Source organism: Mixophyes fleayi, chromosome 1 (assembly GCF_038048845.1).
Source record: "Mixophyes fleayi isolate aMixFle1 chromosome 1, aMixFle1.hap1, whole genome shotgun sequence".
Lineage (NCBI taxonomy): Eukaryota > Metazoa > Chordata > Amphibia > Anura > Limnodynastidae > Mixophyes > Mixophyes fleayi.
In genome coordinates, this window is record NC_134402.1 from 317664749 (window position 1) to 317688568 (window position 23820).

At 45.7% G+C, this 23820-nt stretch overlaps 1 protein-coding gene across 1 annotated transcript in view; it reads left to right on the top strand.

Moving 5' to 3' along the window:
• LOC142152885 (cytosolic phospholipase A2 gamma-like) overlaps positions 1–23820 on the top strand; it is a 208483-nt gene that overhangs the window by 177117 nt on the left and 7546 nt on the right. Inside the window, exons 16-18 of the mRNA XM_075210016.1 lie at positions 4323–4402; positions 4603–4698; positions 11212–11361. Of these exons, the coding sequence (XP_075066117.1) occupies positions 4323–4402; positions 4603–4698; positions 11212–11361 (326 nt within the window). The remainder of the gene's footprint in view (positions 1–4322; positions 4403–4602; positions 4699–11211; positions 11362–23820) is intronic.

Consider the following 23820-nt stretch of genomic DNA (forward strand, 5'->3'; position numbering starts at 1 on the left):
TAAAATGATTTAGTAGATACTGGCTGACAGATATGACTTTGACAGCCAGAAATATTAATGCACAATTAGGGAGGACACCCCAAAAGCACTGAGGAGTGCTAAAAATGATTTAGTAGATACTGCTGACAGATATGACTTTTGACAGCCAGAAATATTTATGCACAATTATGGGGGACACCCCAAAAGCGCTGGGGAGTGCCAAATATGAAGAAAAAATAATAAACCTCTATCCTCCTCTCTGCACTAGCGATTTTGGTTAGAGCAATTGACAAGAACAATATTGTATTCTCTGTCCCTGCTCTAATTAGCCTATGACTGCACCCTGCTCTCTCTCCTCTGTCAAATGGCGATGGATTGCTGTGGAGGGCGTGTATTTATAAAGTTGAAGTATCGCGAGAACCCGAGCCCCGAGATCCGACGACGTCACAATGATGTTCGGCCTCGATTTGGATTCGGAATGGGTGGGAGAGTACCGAGAGCTGCTCAGCTCGGTACTCGGATACCCAAAGTTCGTGTGGGTTCGGTTCTCGGAGAACCGGACCCGCCCATCTCTAATCATAATTAACCATGTCAAGAAACTGCAGTTCAGGGTTAGCAAGCCCCAGGTAATAAAAAAAACAGCAGTCTCCTATCACTGCCACGTCACAGACCGTCCGCCACTACAGTTACTGACTGCAGCCCTCCTACTTACAGAAACATCATTAAAAAGTGCTGGAATGTAATAATCATGTTAATATGTTCAGTCTTCTGCATGAATCCCATAGTGCAACATTTTAAACAAGTCAGACCTCCTCATAATATAAATCCCACCAGATTCAGGATAGTTGGCAGACTGTCCTGCTCTTTCCTACCTGTTCTCGTCACTTTCACCACTTGTGGCTGCTGTGTCTTTAGATCAGTTGCTGCTTGTCTGGATCCTGGAATGTTGGAGGCCGTATTTGGGGAAAAAAATGGGTTACATGAATTTAGTAAACTCCAACCAGCCCCAGTGTTAAATCAACATAGCACCCACATTTTATAAGTAGGCCTCCCTCCAACCAAACATTAAATTAATAGCATAGACATTTAATAAATAAACCTATTTCCCTCCCACAAACAGCCTCCCTCATACACACAAACACATAATCTAAATACACTGGTCCCTCACACACATACAATATACATACACTGGCCCCTCACACAAACACATTATATTAATATAAAAGGGTGCCTCTTTTCATTTTGAGGTAAGAGAGGTGTCCGGATTGAGGCAGCGGGTCATGTGAGGGAAAAGAAAATGAGCACGTGTCATGGGGAATATCAGAGAAAAGCTGGTGAGTATTGTAAGGGTATTGTTGGCTGAGAGGAGGGGTCATGTGGGGAACAGGCTTCTAACTCGTATGCCCCCCCCATCTGCCCAGCACCTTTAGCCACACATGCCCCCCCCTGTGCCCTGCAGCTTCCATCACTAATGCCCCCCTCCTGTGCCCTGTAGCTTCCATCACACATGCCCCCCCTTATGCCCTGCAGGTTCCATCACACATGCCGCCCCCCTTCCCTATGCCCTGCAGGTTCCATCACACATGCCACCCCCCTATGCCCTGCAGCTTCCATCACACATGCACCCCCCCTATGCCCTGCAGCTTCCATCACACATGCCCCACCTGCAGCTTACCATCACACATGCCCCCCCCCTGGAGCTTCCATCACACATGCCCCCCCCCGGAGCTTCCATCACACATGCCCCCCCCCCCCCGGAGCTTCCATCACACATGCCCCCCCACCGGAGCTTCCATCACACATGCCCCCCCCCCCCCGGAGCTTCCATCACACATGCCCCCCCCCGGAGCTTCCATCACACATGCCTCCCCCCCGGAGCTTCCATCACGCATGCCCCCCCTGTAGCTCTCCATCACGCATGCCCCCCCCTGTAGCTTCCATCACGCATGCCCCCCCCTGTAGCTTCCATCACGCATGCCCCCCCCCTGTAGCTTCCATCACGCATGCCCCCCCCCCCTGTAGCTTCCATCACGCATGCCCCCCCCCCTGTAGCTTCCATCACGCATGCCCCCACCCCCCCGTAGCTTCCATCACGCATGCCCCCCCCCCTGTAGCTTCCATCACGCATGCCCCCCCCCTGTAGCTTCCATCACGCATGCCCCCCTGTAGCTTCCATCACGCATGCCCCCCCCTGCAGCTTCCATCACGCATGCCCCCCTCTGTGCCCTGCAGCTTCCATCACACATGTTTGACATACACACAATAGCTCCCTTTCTTCTTACCTTTTTTCCACACGAATGATGCCAGGAACAGAAAGAAATGATGGAGCTCCTGCACCGACTACCTTAGAATTTCAGCAGCCCTGCCTACACTGTGTACCATGTGACCGCTGCGAGCACATGACCCTGTGATGTCATATTGACGTGCCAAGGTACCTAAGCTGAAGGGGATTTAGCCTCTACCCCTAGCCCCTCAACCCGACTCACGGCACACCCACCGCCCCCCGCACGGGGGGCATGTGTGCATGAACAGTCCAAGTGTAGCCGGTGATACACGAATTGAGGATGCCACTTTGGAATTGCAACAGGATAAGGGGGGATATTTGCGTAACTGACGAGGGAGCTAATGAGGATATTGATGAGGAGGATGATGTTGTTTGTGTAAGTCCTGCACCAGTGGAAGCAGTTCTTACACGTGATAAAAAGGCAAAATGTCATGCCTGGGCATAAGAACAAAAAAATCCACTCGTGTGGAATTATTTTTACCCAAATCCTGACAACAGTTGTCTAGCCATTTGTAGCTGTAAAGCCACAGTAATGTAAGCATGGATGTCTAAATAGATGTCGTATATGTATAACCTTCCACTTTTGCTGCTGTTTCATCAGTATTGCACAAAGTGTTTTGTAATCTGCACTTTACGTCAAAGGTACCTAACTATATTATAATTTTTTGGAATTGGGGCTGATTCGAAGCTCAGTGATGAACTTGTCTTTTGCTGTGAAATTACAATAGCTCTTTTTAGTGCATTGTCTGGCACCCTGGATTGGTCTGGGTCTGATAAAAGAACGCATGCTGGGGGGGGTGTTAGCGCTCGTCGCCATGTATTAGCTGTAGAATTAACCACAGTTCTCCAAAGAACAGGTGGAGAAATCAAATGGACCATAACTGATTTCATGATCCAAAGACAATTCCATCTTGCACCACTTTTTTTTTCTGCCACTGCTGTGTGGCAATGTTTCCTATATGTGCTATGAACTGCCGTGTGTTTGATTCATTGCTCTGTCGCTTAGCATCCAGCCAGGTCGCTTCAGTCTTTGCTTGAAAGTGTATGAAAATAATATTGTGACCTGTGAGGTGGTCAAAAATGACTGCAAATGACTTGAAATTAGTGTTATTGAGGTTAATAATAATGTAGGGGGAAAAAAGCAAAAATATGTGATTTTTTTAGCAAAAAAAATAGGGATTTTAGAAAAAAAAATCGGAAAACAAAACACGCAAGGGTGGTTTTACCAAAACATGAAGTTAATTCAGATCCAAAACCAAAACCAGAACACGGGGTCAGTGAACATCTCTAATCTTGATGTTTACCAAATGCTTTTTACAACTATTGTAACAGTGACCTTTGAAAGAGTGAAAAAATACTCTTCTTAAACTAAACATATATATAATGAAATGTATGCAATACTTTATAAAATGAAGCATTGAATTGTAAAGTACTAGCTGATGTACCCAGCATTGCCCAGGTTTAAATCTTCAAGTTATCAATGAGTTGGCTGTAACTGTCAACCTTTTAAAACAGATTAGCAGGTTAGCAGCTCTTCTAATACACCCATGTTTTTATATTAAATGTCATCCAAATCCATCCAGTGGAAGGCTCAGGAAAGGCTACCCGGATTAAAAATCTGCCCAGTGTACACCAAAAGAAGGTCCCTAACCCCCTAAAACAGGCCTGTCAAACCTGCGGCCCTCCAGATGTTGTGAAACTACAAGCCCCAGCATGCTTTGCTGGTAGACAACCAGTTGATAGCTGGAAGGGCATGCTGGGACTTGTAGTTTCGCAACACCTGGAGGGCTGCAGGTTGGACAGACCTGCCCTAACATCTGGCCAGAATCCAATTGGACTGACTGCCTTGCATTTGTTTCATCCCAATCAGTGCAAGGGTGTTTGAATGCATAACTGGACAGACAAACAGTCCAATGATTTTTATATATAAGATATTTAAAATGCCCATTTTGATGACTCCATAGACTGTTTTTGTTTTTTAAATGTCACATTTACTGTCCTGTAAAATCTCCTTTTTTTGTCATAGTATACTGTAGTGTATGTGAGACTGATATTTATATTACTGTTCACATTATCCAGATACCATGGAAAAAAACTTTGATGATAAAGTGACAGCAAGCATGGATTTTGCCAAATCTGGTATGCAGGTCAATAGATTCCTAATCCCATTGTTATATATATTTAACCATTATGTATTGTCCTTTGAAAAATAAATAACAACTATAAATAACACCATCTTTTTAAATCTGTTTGCTTAAAAAATGTCTGCTGATCTTGATAAAATAATTGTGAACCTTTTGTTCCTAATCATTCTCTTATTTGCTCCGATTTTTTTGTAGGTTCTTGTGAAATGGTGAAAGTGATTTTCCACATCTTGAAATCTTTAATTGAATGGAAATGGGGAACAACAAATAACTTCCTCTATGAATGTAAAAGTGAGTTTTTTTTTGTTTTTTTTTCAACAGATTTATTTTTATTGAGGTATTTAAATGGTAAGGGAAGGGGTACAGAAAAAGGAGGGGAGTGGAAAGGGGTACATAGTGGGGAGCAGACACAACACAAGCTATATATAATCAGAATTGTAAATGGCATTAGCAGATAAAGATTAATAAATCAGTCAAACTTCCGGCAGATAAGTACATTACATACTCTAGGGCTGAACTGTTGCATGTCTTATGATGGGGCTTGGGTAGACTGTACATGAGGGTCCAGGATAGCAGTAAGCAACCTATATGGAGGGCCAAGCATCCTAACCCCCTCACCCTCCGTAACAAACTCGTGCCAAGTCAACCTCTTAACTATGGGTGAGGATGGGGCCATGGAATAAGGGACCTCTTGCGTCTCCATCTCGTAACTGAAATGGATTTTAGCTACAATTTTAATGGGGGGAGGGGAGGCTTGTTTCCACTGCTGTGCAATGGCCGCGCTAACAGCGATCATGATATGACCCCATACGTATCTGATATTTCGGTAGCTTTTCTAGGAATAGTTCGGAAAGGGCAATGAGTGGAGACGGGGATAATTTTACCGTCGTGATTCTTTCTGCGAGTTGGAAAACTTCAATCCATATCGGCTGAATTATTGGGCAGGACCAAAACACATGGAAGATAACTCCAACCTCCCCACAACCACGCCAGCAAAGCTGTGAGTGAGAGGGCCATATTTTATGTAGGCGGTCAGGGGTTAAGTAAGTCCTATATAGGAGCTTCATAAACATTTCCAGGTAGTTTGTGCATTTAGAGATTTTAGATAAATTATTATAAATGTGGTCCCATTGAGTCGGAGAAAGAGATAAATCTAAATCGGATTCCCATTTTGTTTGGGAAGTATGATTACTCCTAGCAGCGAGTGTGAAGCGGTAGGTGTACCAAAATGTGATACTTTATTATTACCTCTAATAAATTTAGAATAGAGCAGATGTGGAGGAGGGTTCACCGGACAAGTACTGCGCAGAAGGTCAGTGATCCAATGCCGCAGGTGCTTATAAAAATCTCTGGAGGGAAGGTCAAAGCTATCTTGCAGCTGTGCAAAGGAGCAAAGACCCTCCACACCAAACAAATGTGCCAAGTAGCAAAAACTCTCAGAGATCCAATTAGAGAGATCAAGGTCGGGAATAAGTGAAGCGACACTAGAGAGGGAGATATTACTGATGGGGTGTACAAAGTCTGGAGAGAATCCCACTGTCCTATCCCAAACTTTAAGAGTGTCACGGATAGAGGAAGGGGGCTGGGGGGTTGAGGTCTCAGAGGGAAAGGGAGCCAGATTAGTTTAGCTATAGGAAATGAGGGGTAAAAGGCATGCTCCAGGTCCACCCAGGGTTTGTGTCTAGCCGAAAAGGCCCAATCTCGCATCTGAGACAATGCCTCTTGATATTTTACTAGGTTGGGTAACACAAGCCCACCTTGCCTTCTGGGCAAAGCCATTTGAGTAAATGACAAACGTGAGGGCTTACCCCTCTAAATGTACTTAATCATAAGGGAGTGCAGCGCATCTAGATATTTCTTAGGTAGCAGATATAGGATTGTTCTAAAAATATACATGAGTTTGGGGAGCAGCATCATTTTTAACGCTGCCACTCTGCCCAGCCAGGAGACCTCATAGCCCATCCAAGTAGTTGATAATTTAGTGAGCTGGACCATCAAAGGCGGGTAATTTTAGATCAAATACATCAGAAATGTTGGCCGGGATGTGGATCCCAAGGTAGGAGAGTGAGTGTTCCTTCCACGTGTATATTTAAATCGAGCCCTCAGACGCATCGAGGAGTCTAGAGGGAGATTAAGGAGGAGAGCTTTCGTTTTCGTAGTATTTAATTTATAATAGGACACACGACTATATTCATTCCGGACTAGACAAAAGAAACAGCACATCATCAGCAAACAGACAAAGACCGTGATTGGTTCCCCAGGAAACTAAAACCCTTGTAGGCATCTGAGCGAGTTATCCGTTCAGCCAAAGGTTCAATGGCCAATATATAAATGAGGGGGGATAAAGAGCAACCCTGCCTAGTACCATTAGATATGGCAAATTCATCAGAGAGGAACCCATTGCTGAACACTTTGGCAGAAGGGCCATCATATGATGCCATAATCGCCTTCAAAATACCAGTAAAGGCAAATTTCAGAAAGACCTGTCGCATATATCCCCCAGTGGAGTCTGTCGAATGCGTTCTCTGCGTCCAGTGAGAGCATCAACAGCTCATCTCGAGACCTAGAAATATACTCCACAACATCCAAGACTCTTCTTGTGTTGTCAGAGGCCTGGCGCCTTGTGACGAAGCCCACCTGATCAGGGAGGGCTAGGCCAGGTATCAGAGGGCCAAGCCTATTGGCGATCAACTTAGCAAAGATCTTTAGGTCCGTATTAAGAAGAGCGATCGGCCTATAATTACGACAGTCAGCTGCGTCTTTGCCAGGTTTCGGAATCGTCACTAATTGGGCTTCTAACATCTCCTCCGGGAACCGACCACAGTCAGTAGCAATATTATATAGATCAACCAATATAGGAACAATATCTTTACCAAAGGTGGTATAGAAATCATTGATGTATCCAACTGGCCCAGGGGCCTTACATTTCGGTACTTTTTTTATCACTGCAAAGACTTCCGGCGGGGTCCATGGGGTGCTTAGGGAATGTATGGCATTCGCATTTAATGACGGGACACTAAGTTGCTGTAGGAAGTCTTTGATAAGGGTAGGAGTGTGTTGCAGATTGTCAGTCATATTTAAGGTTATAAAGGCCCTCAAAATACTTGGCAAATAGATTGGCTATATCACGAGGGTTCAAGATCTCTAAACCCTCAGAATTGGAAAGATGCCGGATCCTGTTTCTGTCCTATTGTCCCCTAAGCTTCCTAGCCAACATTCTTCCTGCCTTATTACTTGTGGTGTAGAATTTATGTCGGAGGCGGGAGAGTGCCGACTGGGTACGGGCCAAAAATTTTTTTTTAAGTTGTTGCTTAACTTGGGTCCGCTCTAGTTTCAGTGCCGGCGAGGGAGATGCTTTATTGCAAGTCTCCAATTTGGAAAGCTTGGATTCAAGCTGCCATTGGAACAATGTATTTGCCCTTTTCATTCTAGTGCCTACTTGTAGCACTGTCCCCCGCAATACTGCCTTGAGTGCACCAGTAGGTAAAAATAGAGGTGTTTTCTGTTTTGTTGGTGTTCATGTAAAGAGTAAGGGCTTCCTGAAGAGCTAATTTACTCTCCAGGGTTGTGAGTAGATAGTTAGAAAGGTACCACGGCCTAGGTGGAGTGGTTCGGGCAGAGAAGGACCACACCCAAAGTAGAGGGGCATGATCGGACCAGGTGATTGGGAGGATGGAGACAGTTTTGGAGTGTTGGAGAGACCATTTATTAGTGAGTATCATGTCAGTACGAGAATAGGTGTTATGAACATGTGAAAAGAATGTGTAGTCTTTTGTGGCTGGAGCAAAAACTTGCCAAGCATCATAAAGGTCATATTCAGCAATCAGCTTGCGGAAAGATAAAGATGGGTCAATGGTGTTTGGGCTAGGTGTGGGCCTGGTGGGTATGTCTTATCTAGTCAGGGATCTAAAACGAGATTAAAATCTCCTAGCAAAATCATGCTACCCTTTCTAATCTTCGCAACCTCTCGGAGAACTGCCTTAAGGAAAGGAATCTGCCTGAAATTAGAAGCATACAGGGAAACAATTGTAACCACCCTATCTTCCAGGAGGCCAGTTAAAATTAAGAATTTGCCTTGCTTATTTTCATGTTTATATGAGAGAACAAATGTGGTGTTGGAGCTGAATAAGATGGCTACCTCATTACGCTTAAGGGGACCATTGACTGTATAGCAGATGGGATAGTGGCGGTCTCGTAGGATAGGGGGCCCCCAGACACAAAATGGGTCTCCTGGAGCGCCACTACATTGGCTTTATAATTAGAGTTAAGGGCCAGCCGTCTCTTATTCGGGGAGTTAAGACCCTGAACATTTAAGGAAAGGAACTTGACCATCGGCGCTGGGGTAAGCGGTGTGCAGGGTTGACATCTGCAAATTTATAGGGGATGTTGTGTCAGAGACATGCGATAATGGAGGAAGCTGACAAGTCAGATTGAGCTTGTCTGCTGCTGGGGGTTGATGAGCCATAACATTAAGAGGGCAAGAGAAGGAGGAAAGGGGGAGAGAGAAGGGTAACCCAAAACGTGGGTTAATGTATTTGCCGCCTAGGGGAAAAATTGGCAAAGTAGGTAGAGTTTTGGAGCGTGGTTCTTGCATAGGGAGCAAGCCCCACCGATGTCTGAGGGACATTAGAACCAATAAAACATATTAAGGTGTAGCATATATCAAGTAGAGAGGAAAGGCAACCTGAGAGAAAAAAGTACATAAAAAAAATTATGCATATAATAAAAAATGCAAAGAGTATATAAACATCATATGATTGGGGCCCCATGTATTTAGAAAAAGTGATCGTGTCATAAATCTCGTAAAAGGGCTCGAAGCTTTAACCAAACCTAGAATTGTATATCAGAACTCGGAGAACAGATCATTGTACAAAACTTCATGTGGTAATAAAAATATAAACAGATCATTACCAAACGGCTAACACATGCAACAGATTATGGAGTGCGGGACATCAAGGAGGCCCGCAACACTTCTCAAGTTGGGACGCCAGGAAGGGGGCATGACAAGAGCACACGCCACCACTAAGGGCGTGCGGGCCCCATTGCACCACCCACCAGGTGCCCAACCCCTGTGCACAAGCATATAACCAAACATCGCAGGGAGCAAAATGAAAAGAGTCTCTAAAGACGAACGCACTTAAGCAGCATACTTCTGTGTTTTTTCAATAGCCTGCACTTACCATTGAGGGTTAAATTATCCTGGGATCAGGCCAACCAATAGGAGTAAAAGTGGGAGGGCTGGTCAACTCTTATATATCCCCTTGGAAAGAATCCAGTTCAGTCTGCTTCACGAGATCCTGGACAATGGAAGAAGGATTTGTATCAGATTGTTCTTATACATTTAAGTCTTGCCTATTAACAGGGCTCTGGGTGTTGGTTTTGGGCGACAATAATCTGTGTGTGTCCCCATAGCTTGACCCTGGGTGCCTATACCCTGTTACCTGCACTCTCTCCTCTCCGGAAAATTTCCCCCTCTACCCCCGCTTGCATCCAATTTTTTTGTGGGGTCAGGAGCGCTCCCTCGTTTTCCCTCTCAGCCCCCACCCCCCCTGTTCAGCTTGGCTAAGACTGCAGCATGCCCCGGCAAAAGAGGAATGCCGTCCTCCACCTCCGTCTGCGATGCTCCCCATCTCCCCTTCTCTCCCCCGTTGGCCATGATGGCTCCCTGCCAGCAGCGCAGCAAGGGCTGAATGAACCAGGCACTCCCCCCTCCAGGGGTACTAGCCGCGTCAGAGTCCGATGCTGGCGCGGGTCCCTCATCCAGAGCCAGGGGTGGTGATGGCAGGTCTGTCTCCCCTACTGTTCGCAGTCTCAGGTGGGCGGTGGGCGCTGTTCCATATCCAGGGCGGCATCCAGGAGTCTGAAGAAGTCCAGGGCCCCTTCTGTGGCAGGCCGAGCAGCAGGGACGGCAGGTAATAGAGGCCCGGGTTCTTTAGGCAGCTCTCAGTCAAGGAACAGTTAAGGTTTCACCGTCAGCACTCCCCCTAGTGGCACTTCTTTGAATAACATGTTAGAGGTTTCGCCACTAGGTGGCAGACTTTTTCAGGATTTGCTGGTAGGTTAGACTTGCAATTAACCCCCCCTTTGCCAGCAAGAATTCAAGGCAGTGGTCTTGAGCCATGGCCCGTCTTTCAACAATTATTTTTTCCGCTAAGCCCTTTCCTGCCAAGCAATTCAAGGGGATCTGACTGGTGTGCCCGATTTTTGTAATGACCCGCCCCCCTCCCCCCCCCTAGCGAGGAAAGCCCTATACCGCACTTAGTTGGAGGCGGGCCCAAAAACAAATTTGGCAGGCAGAGCAGGGGTATACTGTTACTAACACCCCACGCCGGAGCGGACCTGTTCCCCTTATGAGTTTGCAGCCATATAGTCAATTTGGGTTTACGGGTCATCTTAGCCCCCACCCCCCTTCTCCCAGAGCAATCGATACTAGAGGGTACCGGGGGCTAGACAGGGTGGCCAACTCACAGCCTCCTGTTATGCGGCCCACAGAATGGGTTGATTCAGCCAGTCCCTTTGCAATGGATTCCCGCAGTCCCCATAGGAGCCCAGGCCATCAACATTCGTTCAAGAGCGAAGAAGTTTTCCGTGTTCGCTTTGACCCATACTCTGTACCCATCCCCTTGTTTCAGGAATAGTGGCCACGAGTTTACAGGCACGACCAGGGACATGCTGTAGGTACGGATCAGATTTTTGTTTCCTGCGCAACCAGCCCTGAGTTAGTGTTTTTCCGTGCGGCTAGTCAGCTTACCTCAGGTGATGCTGTTAATGTGATGGCCAAGGATGTTAACATGTCTGTTTCAGCACCGCAGATGCAGTCCGCGGAAGAAGGGGAGAGTCGGGTTCCACATGGTTTGGGCGAGGTGACACCAGGGGACAGCAACAAAGAGCAAGCGGTACTGCCTCAAGCCAACCCAGGAGCCGAGATGGAACCAGCGGGGAACAACGCTGCGGGTGAGATGGCTTTAAATGTTTCACACTCTACACTGCATGACATCCCCTGCGTCTCTCTGTCTGTCCATCCCTCCCCTTAGATTGTATGCTCCTCTGAGCAGGGCCATCTCTCCTCCTGTTTCCACCACTTCTAACTCTGCTCTCCAGCTACTTAGCCCTCCTCCTCAAAGGTCCTCCACCCCACATCCACTCTCTCTCCCTCCTCCCCCCTGTGGGTCTCCCTGTCTTCCGCGCCCTCCTTCTTGGGCCCCCGTCGTTTGCGGATCCTCCCTCCCCCTTCCCCGCCCTCTCTAGCTGTGCATTGAGCGTACTGAGTTGCTGTGTTTTCTGTACTGTGCTGTCTCCCATTGTATTGTGATTTTGTTTGTCTCTGTACGGCGCTGCGGATGTCTTGTGGCGCCTTATAAATAAATATTAATAATAATAATAAATGCCCCCCGTTGACACCACTAGTGACGAGTCATCGGATGCAGAGCCAGGCCCGCGTAAATTGTTAGTTATTGCAGACACAATCGATAAGCCTACTTCAAAAGATAGTTTAGTATTGGGACCCCAGATTGGAGAGCAAGAGGGCAATATGGAGCAATGTGAGAATCAGGCTATCACTTTTGGAGTGAGACCCAGTGTGAGGGACAAAATTAGGAGGGGTATCTTTGTTGATATGTTTACGATTATATCAGGCAAAAAGAACCTGGGCGAAGCACGTGGTAGGAATGGTATAGGTAAGGAAGCATACAGATTCTTCCCCAATTGGCTTAAATGGTACTGTATATTCGCGGCTATCTACATGGAGTATAGACCAGCAGAAAGTATCAATGTTTAGCGGTACTTGTTCATGATCAACGACATGTTCATCAAGGTCGAGAGCCACATATGGAGAGCATATGAAGACATGTTTAGATGTAAAATGAGTGGCCGTTCTAGTATCTCCCTTGGTCATAAGGATATTGACACCTGGATGGAGCTGATGCGCCCCAGTAGTCACCCTAACATAGCGGTTGAACAAAATCGATTTCAGGCAGGAGGGAGGGCATCAGCACCTCCCGCCCCAAAAGAATAGATGCTACGCTTTCAATACAGGCTTTAGCTCGCGAGGAGCAGAGTGTAAATATAGACCCGTGTCCTCCGAGTGCCGGGATTCTGACCCAGTCACAGAATGTCCCAGGGCCTCTCATGCAGGGGGGCAGAGGAAGAGGTAGCCAGGTGGTAGCTAAGCAGCAAAACTCCCTCTCCAATTAACCAAGTGGCACTGAATCGATGGCTTAGCCTTACCCTGGATTTAGAATTGGCTTCCTTCTTGACAAATGGCTTCCATTATGGCTTTCATATCCCAGTTCAGGTTACTTTGAGGCCCCCGATTCCTCGAAATTTAGAATCCACAGATATCTTTCCTGAGGCATTGGCCGACAAAATTGCGAAAGAGATTAAATTGTACCGCATGATGGGCCCTTTTGTTCAAGCTCCCCTTGAACAATTTAGTGGTATCTCCTATTGGGGTAGTTCCCAAGAAAACGCCCGGCAAGTTTCGTTTGACACAACACTTATCTTACCTGGCCAGCGGATCAGTGAACGATGGCATAGACCCCCTCTCATAGCTTAGTGGCCTACCAAGCATTTGAATCCTCCCTCTTGCTAGTACAAGAGTATATGCGGGGCTCGTAATTAGCTAAGCTAGACATCCAAGCGGCATTCCGATTGCTTCCGCTTTAACTTAACTCTTTTAAGTTCATGGGCTTTCGTTACCAAGAGGGGTTTTACATAGATCGGTGTCTAACCATGGGTTGTGATATCTCCTGCGCATATATTGAGAGGTTCAGTTCGTTTCTACATTGGTGCATTCAAGCAGGGACGGGACACAAAGGAATAGCGCATTACCTTGACAACTTCTTGATAATAGGCAAGGCAGGATCCCCACAGTGTAAGAACATATTTTGTCATCAGCGCAAGACTTGTTTACGGTTTTGGGTGTTCCTATAGCCCATGATAAGACGGAGGGCCCAACGCATAAGTTGTCATTTTTAGAGATCGAAATTGACACAGGCAGGTTGTTGTCGTCTGCCAGACGACAAAATTACAATGATGATTGAAGCAATTGCCGTTTTCCAGTCTAATCGGGCGACAGCTTCACAAGGTAAAGTTCCTGTTGTGCCTGTTTTAACTTTCATCATCACCATTTATTTATATAGTGCCACTAATTCTGCAGCGCTGTACAGAGAACTCACTCACATCAGTCCCTGCCCCATTGGGGCTAAGCCTAAATTCCCTAACACACACACAAACACACACACATACACAGACAGAGAGAGAGATTAGGGTCAATTTGTTAGCAGCCAATTAACCTACCAGTATGTTTTCGGAGTGTGGGAGGAAACCAGAGCACCCGGATGAAACCCACGCAAACACGGGGAGAACATACAAACTCCACACAGATAAGACCATGGTTGGGAATTGAACTCATGACCCCAGTGCTGTAAGGCAGAAGTGCTAACCACTTAGCCACCGTGCTGCCCCGCTTTGCTTGTTGGATCATCTCTATGGGGCAGGTTTTTTGCCAGAAACTCCAAAGGGCCACGGCAGGGAAAGTGAATCCACACGCCACCATTTGTTTATCACGGGAGATAAGGGGAGACTTGCTTATTTGGTTGAAATTCCTTCGGATTTCGACGGTAAGAGAATATGGCCGACCCCTCCTATGGCTAACAAACAATTCGACTTGTACACGGATGCATTGGGAGGACAGGGACTCGGGGCTTACCTCAACGGGGAGTGGTGTGCCTCTTACTGGCCGGACTCATGGCGGCGATCAGGTTTAGTACACAACTTATTCGTTTTAGAACTGTTTCCGATCGTTGTTTCCCTTGAGCTTTGGGCATCACGTTTGGGGGGCTGCCATATCATTTTCTGGTGCGACAATCTGGGTGTTGTTCAATCGATCAATAAGCAGAGCGCATCGTCCCAACATGCCATATCCTTGTTACGACATCTGATGCTTCGTTGTCTCGAACATGATATCACGTTCAGGGCAAGGCACGTACCCGGGATTGAGAATGGCGTTGTCTCGTTTTCAGTGGCGTAGGTTTAGGGCATTAGCTCCATCAAGCTGGCATAAAAGGACTGACCGAACGATCGTTGGTGGAACCCACGAGACGAGCCTACTTGAAGGCATAGCTAGATTGGTCCCATTTCCTGGAGTCTAGGAAGACTCCAGGGTCAGGTCAAGGAGAGGCAATGTCAGCGTTCATGTGGGAGCGACACAGAGGAGGGTCATCAAAGACAGCTATGGCTGCTACCCTGGCAGGTATATCGTTTATGTCTCGGTTGCAAGGTACCCACGATGTTACAAAAAGTTTTCTAATTTCTAAAGCTTTGAAGGGGTGGGCTAAGGATAGGCCCATACCACCGGACACCAGGAGGCTGGTAGATTTAGTGATGTTTAATGCGGGCCCTGATTTCTGTTACCCATGATAATTATGAGTTACTACTGTTTCGAACAGCATTCTATTTAGCATTTTTAGGAGCATTTAGAGTGTCAGAGTTGGTAGCGTATTCCAGAGCACGATTTTTGTCGGGTCTGCTGGCGCAACACACGATAGTCCAAAGAAATCGGTTATTATTAGAGATGGGCGAGCTTGGTTCCCCGAGATCCGAATCCATCCGAATTTCGCCTATCCGAGTACCGAGCCGAGCAGGACAGAGCAATAATTGTACACCTTATTCTTTCTATTATTCTTTCATTTCAAATCTATTCAATTTTATTATTAATTCAAATCCTATTAGCAATTGTTAGAGCAGGAATAGAGGAGGCTTATTTTTCAATGTTTTGCACTGCAAGTGCTTTGGGGTGTCCCATATTCCCCAGTGTGAAACAGTAATTTTTCTGGCCGTCAAAAAAAATTCATATTTGTCAGCAGTATCTATCTAATACAATCTAATTAAAATGGATTTAAAGCAGTCCACATATGAGCAGAATCAGCAACCAGGTTCTGTCACCAGTCCTGATGGTGGAGTTCCCAGTACGTCGTCTGGAAAAGGCGATGTAAAAGTACATAGTCTTTTTAAATCAGGGAAAAAAACACACACCAAAAAAAAATTACCGCGTTGAAGCGAAAAAGAAGTGTAACTGAGGAAAAGTTAATTGTCGATTTAAAAAAAAAAAAAAATTGCCAACATGCCATTCTAATCACGCAGTGGCAAAAAAAGAATGAGGCCTTCGCCTTTCTCTATTAGTGGCAGATCAAAAAATGTTACTGAGCCGCCGCCTTGTACGGTTACTCGTGACCAAGCAAGACCAAGTAATTTAGAGTCTAAAAGTGGTGCACAACTACTGTTGCGCGTCAAAGCCAAGCTGCAAGAAAACAGTAAGGCATTAGAGGAGAATGTATGCTGTGAATCAGAAATGACACCAATCCCTGTGGAGAGTCCATCCACCAGTGGTATGTTTAATTGTGAGCATTCTGTTAGTGTACCCATAAAGAAGGGCCCTTTCAGCAGTTCTGCTGATGTTTGCCTGCACAGCCCGAGTGTAGCCGGTGATGCACAAATTGAGGATGCCACTTTAGAATTAGAAGAGGATGAGGGGGAGATTTGTGTAGGCGACGAGGGCGCTAATGGGGATGTTGATGAGGATGAGGTTGTTTGTGTAAGTCCTGCACCAGTGGCAACAGTTCTGGCACGTGACAAGAAAAAAGTCATTGTCATGCCTGGGCATAAAACAAAAAAATCCACTTCTTATGTGTGGAATTATTTCTACCCAAATCCAGACAACAATTGTATAGCCATTTGTAGTGTATGTCAAGCCACAGTCAGTCAAGGGAGGGACCTTAACCATCTTGGAACCTCGTCTATGTTACGCCATTTGACGAGAGTTCATGGCAAAGTGTTGGGGAAAAGCTGAAAGTTCTTCCAAAAAAATTACAAGCACTCCATCAGTTAGGACCCTTCGGTCACCGACATCTCGACGGCTACAAAACACACCCACAACACCATTCTCATCAATATCCTCAGTAGCGCTCGGAGTTAGCCCTGCATCCCACTTAGTAAGGCTGGATGACTCCTGCACTATAATTTATTCCTCTGAAGAAAGCGTTAGTCCCACTGCTGCTGCTGTTGGGGGTGAATCGTCAGCCCAGAGGAAGGCCAAGAAAAAGAGCAGTCCTACATTTCAACAATTAACTGTGAAACAATCATTTGCTAGGGGAAGCAAATATGACAGCAGTCACCAATCGAATCACAGACGCCATGGCTGCCATGTTAGTGTTAGATCTGCGTCCAATATCCACAATAAATGCAGCTGGTTTTTCACACTTAATTGAGGTTTTGTGTCCGTGATACAGAATTCCATCGCGACACCATTTTTCCCGTAAAGCTATTCCACAACTATACCAAAAAGTGTGTACAAATGTCCTTCTGCCCACTGTCCACTCAACCACAGATATGTGGACAAGTGGAAGTGGGCAAACCAAAGACTATATGACTGTGACAGCCCACTGGGTTGGTTATTCACCTTCACCAGCAGGAACAGCAGCAGCATGTACACCACTACGTAACATTTGTCAAAGGCAGGCCACTCTTTGTATCACTGGCTTCACTAACAGGCATACAGCTGACAATTTGTTACGCAAACTGAGAGATGTGATTGATACATGGCTTGTACCTCTTGGACTCTCCCCAGGATATGTCATTTCTGATAACGCCAACAATATAGTGCGAGCATTACAGCTGGGTGAATTTCACCACATTCCCTGTTTTGCTCACACCATGAACTTGGTGGTGCAGAACTTCCTAAGAAATAACCGTGAGGTGCAGGAGATGCTTTCGGTGGTCCGTAAAATTTCAGGCATTCTGCCACAGCATGTAGGAGATTGCAGCAGCTCCAAGAACAGTTTAACTTGCCCTGCCACCAACTTAAGCAAGAGGTGGTAACTAGCATGAATTCCACCCTATACATGCTTCAGAGGATGGAGGAACAGCGCAAAGCCATCCAAGCGTATTGCACAAGCCATGACATTGGGAAAGGAGGGGGGATGTATTTCAGTCTTGCACAGTGGGGAATCCTTTCAGTGCTGTGCAAGGTGCTGAAACCATTTGAAGTTGTGACGTGTGAAGTGAGTGCAGACTCTGCTAGTTTGAGCCAAGTCATTCCTTAAATTAGACTATTGGAAAAGCAGCTTGAGAAACTGAAGGAGGCGATGAAAGCAAGCAATTCCGCAAAGTATGTTGGCCTTGTAGATCAAGTACTTAATTCGCTTCACAATGATCCTCGAGTTATTAAGATCTTGAACTCAGATCAGTACGTTTTGGCCACTGTGCTTGATCCAAGGTTTAAGACCTACATTGAGTCTTTGCTTGAAAATGAGCGATATGTGAACTTTTGCAAGGAGCTATTGCTCAGCAAGTTGTCCGCTGAACTGGGCCTTGGCTTGCCGACATGTTCTCCTTCAGTTTCTCAAGCAGCTGCTGCTCGTAAAAAATAAAATTTTCCAAAAAGAAGCAGGGAAGACGCAGGGGGCAGACCAGAACAGTTTAACATCTGGGGGTAAATGTATTAACCTCCGGATTCTTGAACTCCCGCGAGTTCGGCGTATTCAGGGCTTAAATGTAAAGCGGCGCTGCCTTGTAAAGGGGAAACTTCCCTTTACAAGGCAGCGCTGCTTTAAATTTAAGCGCTGAAGACGCCGAACTCGCGGGAGTTCAAGAATCCGGAGGTTAATTCATTTACCCCCTGGGCTGGTTTGAAGGATTTTTCAAAAAAATGTGTGACCTTGCCCATAACTCCATCCAATACGAGTATAAACATGCAAAGGATGGTGGAGGATTACTTTCAAGAGGTAGTTGATATGGAAATGTCAGACAGTCCCTTTCCTTACTGGGAAGAAAAGCAGGCCATTTGGAAACCCATGTACAAACTTGCTTTGCAATACCTAAGCTGCCCACCCTCCAGTGTGTACTCTGAACGAGTGTTCAGCACAGCAGGGAACTTAGTCAGTGATTGCCGTAGAAGATTCCTTCCCAAAAATGTGGAGAAAATTATGTTTATAAAATTAACTACAACTTCCATGTGGAAGGCCTTCACCATCAAAGACATCCAAGCACTGACTGTTCTCTAATGGCGGATTCAAGTGGCGATGAATTGATAGTCTGTGATGTTGACGTACACACTGGTGAGGGTGAGGATAACATGTTTTTAAATCTTTCTATTTAAGTGTAGGGTGCAGCCTATCCCCAAAGAGGAAAGGGACTTGGGGCATTTCTATATCACGTACCGTCTTGAAAGGCTGCTGTTTTGGCAATTTCTCATTAAGGTTAGGGTGTCATACACCGACTGACCCCAAACTGGCTTTGTCCATTTTGAATTAATATTGTACAGTCTATAACGGCTGAATTTTTTGGTATTTTCTACAAGTGGAGGGGGGCCTACAGAGACAGAAAAAAACTGCCTTTGTCCATTTTTTTTACATATTTAACTATAAGTGTAGGGTGTAATATACACCCAAATACGATGGCTGCTTTGCAAATATGCATAGATGAAGAGGAAGACCATCTGGTTTGTGTGTAGAATTAATGACGGCCTACCAGGAATTAAACTGTTTTTTTGATCATTTATTAGCTTTACAATTACATTACTTATCCAAGAAACAGGTGGAGCACTAAATTTGGTTATTTTATGCCCAAAAACATTGATTTTTAAACAAAATTGCAAAACAAAACCAAAACCAAAACTCGCAAGGGCGGTTTGGCAAAACCAAAACCAAAACACGACGGTAATCCAGATCCAAAACCAAAACACGGGGGTCAGTGAGCATCTCTAGTTGTTATGTAAAATTAGCAGGTCCGAAACCGATCAGGCGGGTAAAGGTTGTTTGATTCAATTGCAGGCGCAAAAGAATGTGGAAAGTTGCCCCATTACAATAGCAGCATAGTACACTAAGATTAGACCCAGGAACGTTGCATTGTTTAAAGTTCATCAGAATGGTTTCCCTTTAACTAGGTATCAGTTTAAGGCCGTATTCAAGAAGTCGCTGACATTCTTAGGTTTGGACACCTCGCTTTACCGTACATATTCTTTCCGCATAGACACAGTAATCTCCGCTGCATTGGCAGGTTCTTCGGTAGCGGAGATTAAGACACTAGGCCGATGGAAATCTGCTACATATAAAAGAAATATATTAGGCTTAATGTTTAACTTTTATGTTTGTGTCTTCTTTGCTTTACACTCTTTCGTACTTCTCTACACTCTCTCTTCTTTGGTCACCCATGGCTTCACCGCTTGTCGCTTTTACGTAAGGACGTGAAGGGATTTTTCCTGTTTTCTCCATGGATCAAGGCCTGATTAGTGGTGTGCCTCCGGGGTTTTCAGGTTTTTACCTTGACATGGGTGGCCTCCCTTTACTACTTCTACTTTTCTACTCTGCTTTGCTGAATCATAACAGGTGACACAGTTAACCAAATGTTGTTTTCAAATACATCACCTCAACCAGACAGAATCCTGATAGGAAGTAATTTGTTTCGCAGGTGTCCTGAGAAAAATAAAATCCATTTGGATTGTTGTACATTTGTACGTGTTCTGGGCGGCCAAACACGACAAGTCTGAATTCCCTGCGCCCGTGGAAATTTATTGATTAGGGAAAAAGAGGGCTTTGTTGGCGCAATCTTCTTCCCTGGCTAACGGAACTAATCAGGCAGTGGAGTCCGCCGGATGCATTGGTTATTCACGTGGGGTGAAACGACCTGGGGCAGGGGAAATCTCTAGATTTGATTATTAACATCCATCAAGACCTGAATGTCATGAGAAATAAATGGCCGACCACGGTGGTAGTTTGGTCCGCATTAATTCCCCGTCTGAGTTGGAGTATAAACATTCCCCTGAAGATTATGGGTAACCTAGTTAAAAAGGTTAATCGGACAGTGAGAAAGATTGTGGTCTCGCTAGATGGTTTCAGTATAGAACACGGGTGGATATCTGTAGATCAGGTCCATTTGTATCGTAAAGGATGGGGTATATTTAGCTCCAGAGGCCGTTGAAATTTTCATAAAGACCATTTATAGTTTATTGGGGTTTTTCCTTAGGTCTGAGGTTGGCGGGCTGTCGGTTCCCTAATGCCAGCAGTGGTAGGAAGGGCAATGCGGGCAGCGGCTGATGAATATGGCGCTATTGCTGATTGGCCACACATCACTGCCCCCTTCGAGGTAAAGTGACTCTTGGTCCTTTTTGTGTGAGGGAACCCTTAGCCTACCATGTTCACACTTGGTTCAGCTATCAGTCGTTAGCTGTCTCGCAGTGCACTGTCTCTGCCACCAAGTCATTTAAATAAACTGTGACCTAATTTTGCTACGTATTTCAGTATCTGTGTCATTATTTTAGTTATGTTATGTAAGCAATGTAAGATAATACAGGGTATAGGGAAGGTTTGAAATGATGCATCCAAGTTATGATGGTTAATGAATTCACAATATAGCCCACTGTATCCTCTGGGGAGCACTCCAGGTACTCGGGGCCGAAAGGAAGAGCAGGGAGCGTCAGAAGTAATCAAATCAAGTGTGGCCCTTCAGTTACCTCATGAGGGGTAACCAACTCCACAAGACTAAGGACTAGGCTAAAGCTGAGGGTAGTATTGTCCCTTCTCGTACAGGAAGAGGGTCCCAAATTATAACAAACAGTACCTGAGCGTTAACGGGCATGTCTCCCGGAACGGGTTGACAAGCTCTTAAACGAGTGAACTTAGGTAAAAATATAGGCCACATCGGTAGCCACACTATCATGGGCTATGGAGCACATGAAAGGAAAAGAAAGAACAGCAAGAGAGGATACTATCTCGGGAGTCACAAAGTCAGGGCTAATCCACAGTCTATTCCAAAGTAGGAACGCGGGACCGAGTGTGCGCAGGGCCAGATGGGCAAGTGATGTCCCATCCTTTTAATAGCTGGGCGCCTTCTTCAGGTGAGGTGATTACATGGGTAGAGTTATTCCTCTGTATGATGAGCTTGACAGGAAATCCCCAAATCTGTGGTTACAGCCTGGAAGGATCTCCTTTTGGTAATAGTCGCTGCAGAGAAGTCTGGGAACACTTGGATATCGACAAGGACCTCTGTGTTGTCCGCCTCCCTGGCTGCTCTCGAGACGTTCTTTCATATGGAAAAATTGCATGCGGAGAAGTGTGTCTCTAGACGAGGATCCCACATAGGACCGGGGTTTTGGAAACCTATGAATTCTATCAATAAGTAGATCTTGCTCCGAAGCCGAGGGTAATAGCCTCCGAAATATTGCCAGAACATACGGTTAGAGATCTGCATTTGAGACTGTTTCTGGGACCCCCCTGATCTTCACATTATTACGTCTAGAATTATCCTTTATGTCTGCCATCTTGTCCGGTAGAGAGTCTAGTTCCTGACGTAGGGTATCATGTGCTTTTCTCAGATCATTGTGGGAGGGTACACGGTCACTCATATTTTGTTCTAGTTGATTAGTACGATCTCCTATCTCCTGAATTTGTTCTCTGAGTTCCCATATGGACACTTTCATGGCATTGGTGAGCGCTGCATTTTGTTTAGAGATCATCAATTGCATAGCACCAACTGTTAGGGGAGCATTAGGGTCGAGTTGCACCGCAGGAGTCGTAAGCGAATACTGCAGACTCTGGGGGCCGAGGAGAACCAGCTTAAGACCGGTGGGGCAACTAGCGAGGTAGGATTTCTCTCTTCCTTACTTGTCGTCACAGGTCTGAAATAATTCACGGCAGGTATAGGCTTAATATTTCTGTGTTTCTTCAGAGCTATGACGACACCAGTAAGACAGTGACCAGACGGGACAATGTGTCGCACAAGAGGGTTGCAGACGTATTCAGGTTGCCAGGGTTAGAGGTGCAAAATCAGTATTCAGACATGGGGGGGTTAGAAAAGGCATCTTTGGTATCTCAGCATGTTGGATACTTGGTCCTGGGTGGCTCCAAGCAATAATGGGTAGCAAAGTTTTTATCCCTTTTTCATATTTATTGTAGACCTGAAGACCAGGGAGGACTTAAACAGGAATGCTTTGTTGGTTGCAGTATTGACAAACCGCCACTAGATAGCAGGAATCCCACACAGATAGTGATATTAGAGTGGAAGACAATGTTAAAATCCAGCTGTCCCAGCCCAACAAAGTTAAGTGGTTGAAGCAATTGCAAATGTGTGTTAATCTTATCAGATAAAGAGTAGAGTGCTGGAGTCTGTGATTTCTGACAAGCCTTCCGCTTCTATCTGATGTTGTTATAGGAGACTGCTTGAGGAGGGACTGAAGGTAGGCTTACTTTGAGCAAAAATTGGTGAGTGAAGTTACCAGCCCAATGATAGACAGTAGAGATGTGCTGTAGAGGAGGGGAAATCGTACCTGGGTACATGTCTCAATTCGTCCCAGTGTTGGTATGGTTTTTACTCCAGTGTGGATCAAACTTGGTCTCCGCAGTCGCTCTCAGTGCCAGGGTGTCCAAGGAGTGGTAATCCTGCTGAAGCAGGGGAACCCACAATTAGGGTGCTTCACAATGGCGTGGGGTGTAAGCAGTCAAGACCGGAAGTGCGGAGGTCCGCGAACTTCCGGTTTGGCATTGCCAGGAAAGCTGGACGGCGGGAGGCCCCAGCGGCTGTCAGGGAGCCCATAGCGGTGGTACCAAGGTCCCGCAGGGATGTTGCAGAGGTGAGTTGGTGCTTGGGGACTCTGGAAGCACTGGCTTCCCGCACAGAGCTATCCGGTTGAACTCCACATGGGGCGCGCCAGTCTCTGGCTCCTCCGTCCGTTAGGCCTGGCTCAGGCGGAATTGGTCTGCCACGGTGCAGAATAGAGGGCTCAAACCAGAGGTGGGAGAGAGCTCCAGCAAGAGCAACAATAACTGCATGGATAGGTGCTAGGAAAACGCAGATGGAAGGCGATAACTGTGAGTGCAGAGGAGAGCTCTCAAATTTTCCGTCCGGCCAGTGTGGCTGTCAAGCCACGCCCCTCGTAAAAGTAAGTGTCTTGTTCGTTGCTTTTTTTTTTTTTTCATTTCATTCATGAGCGGTGTCCAAAAAAAGCCAAAATGTTTTTAAATGTATTTCACTTTCTATTTCAAGGTTATACCATAACTGCACAAAGTAATAACAATAATACAACAGCTAGAATACGAATCACATAATCCTGGCCTATTGGAACATCAAGTTAAATCATATTATAATAATGGTCACAGTAGGTTCATTGAGGGAGCCATCCAGCTCATGACATTCCTCCTCAGGAGAAACAAGCAAAGTTGGACTTTTTAATATGTATAATTTACCGAAATTTCCAAATTTTATTGAGCCATTTAGTGTTTTTAGGGTCAGTATATGGAAAAAAAAAACCTGTTCACATAAGGAATATGAGGAAACTGTTGAAAATATCCAACTTAAATAGAAACATTAGACAAAAAGATAATTTTTCATAATGTTCTGAAAGTAGGTGAGATTGCTGGTTTT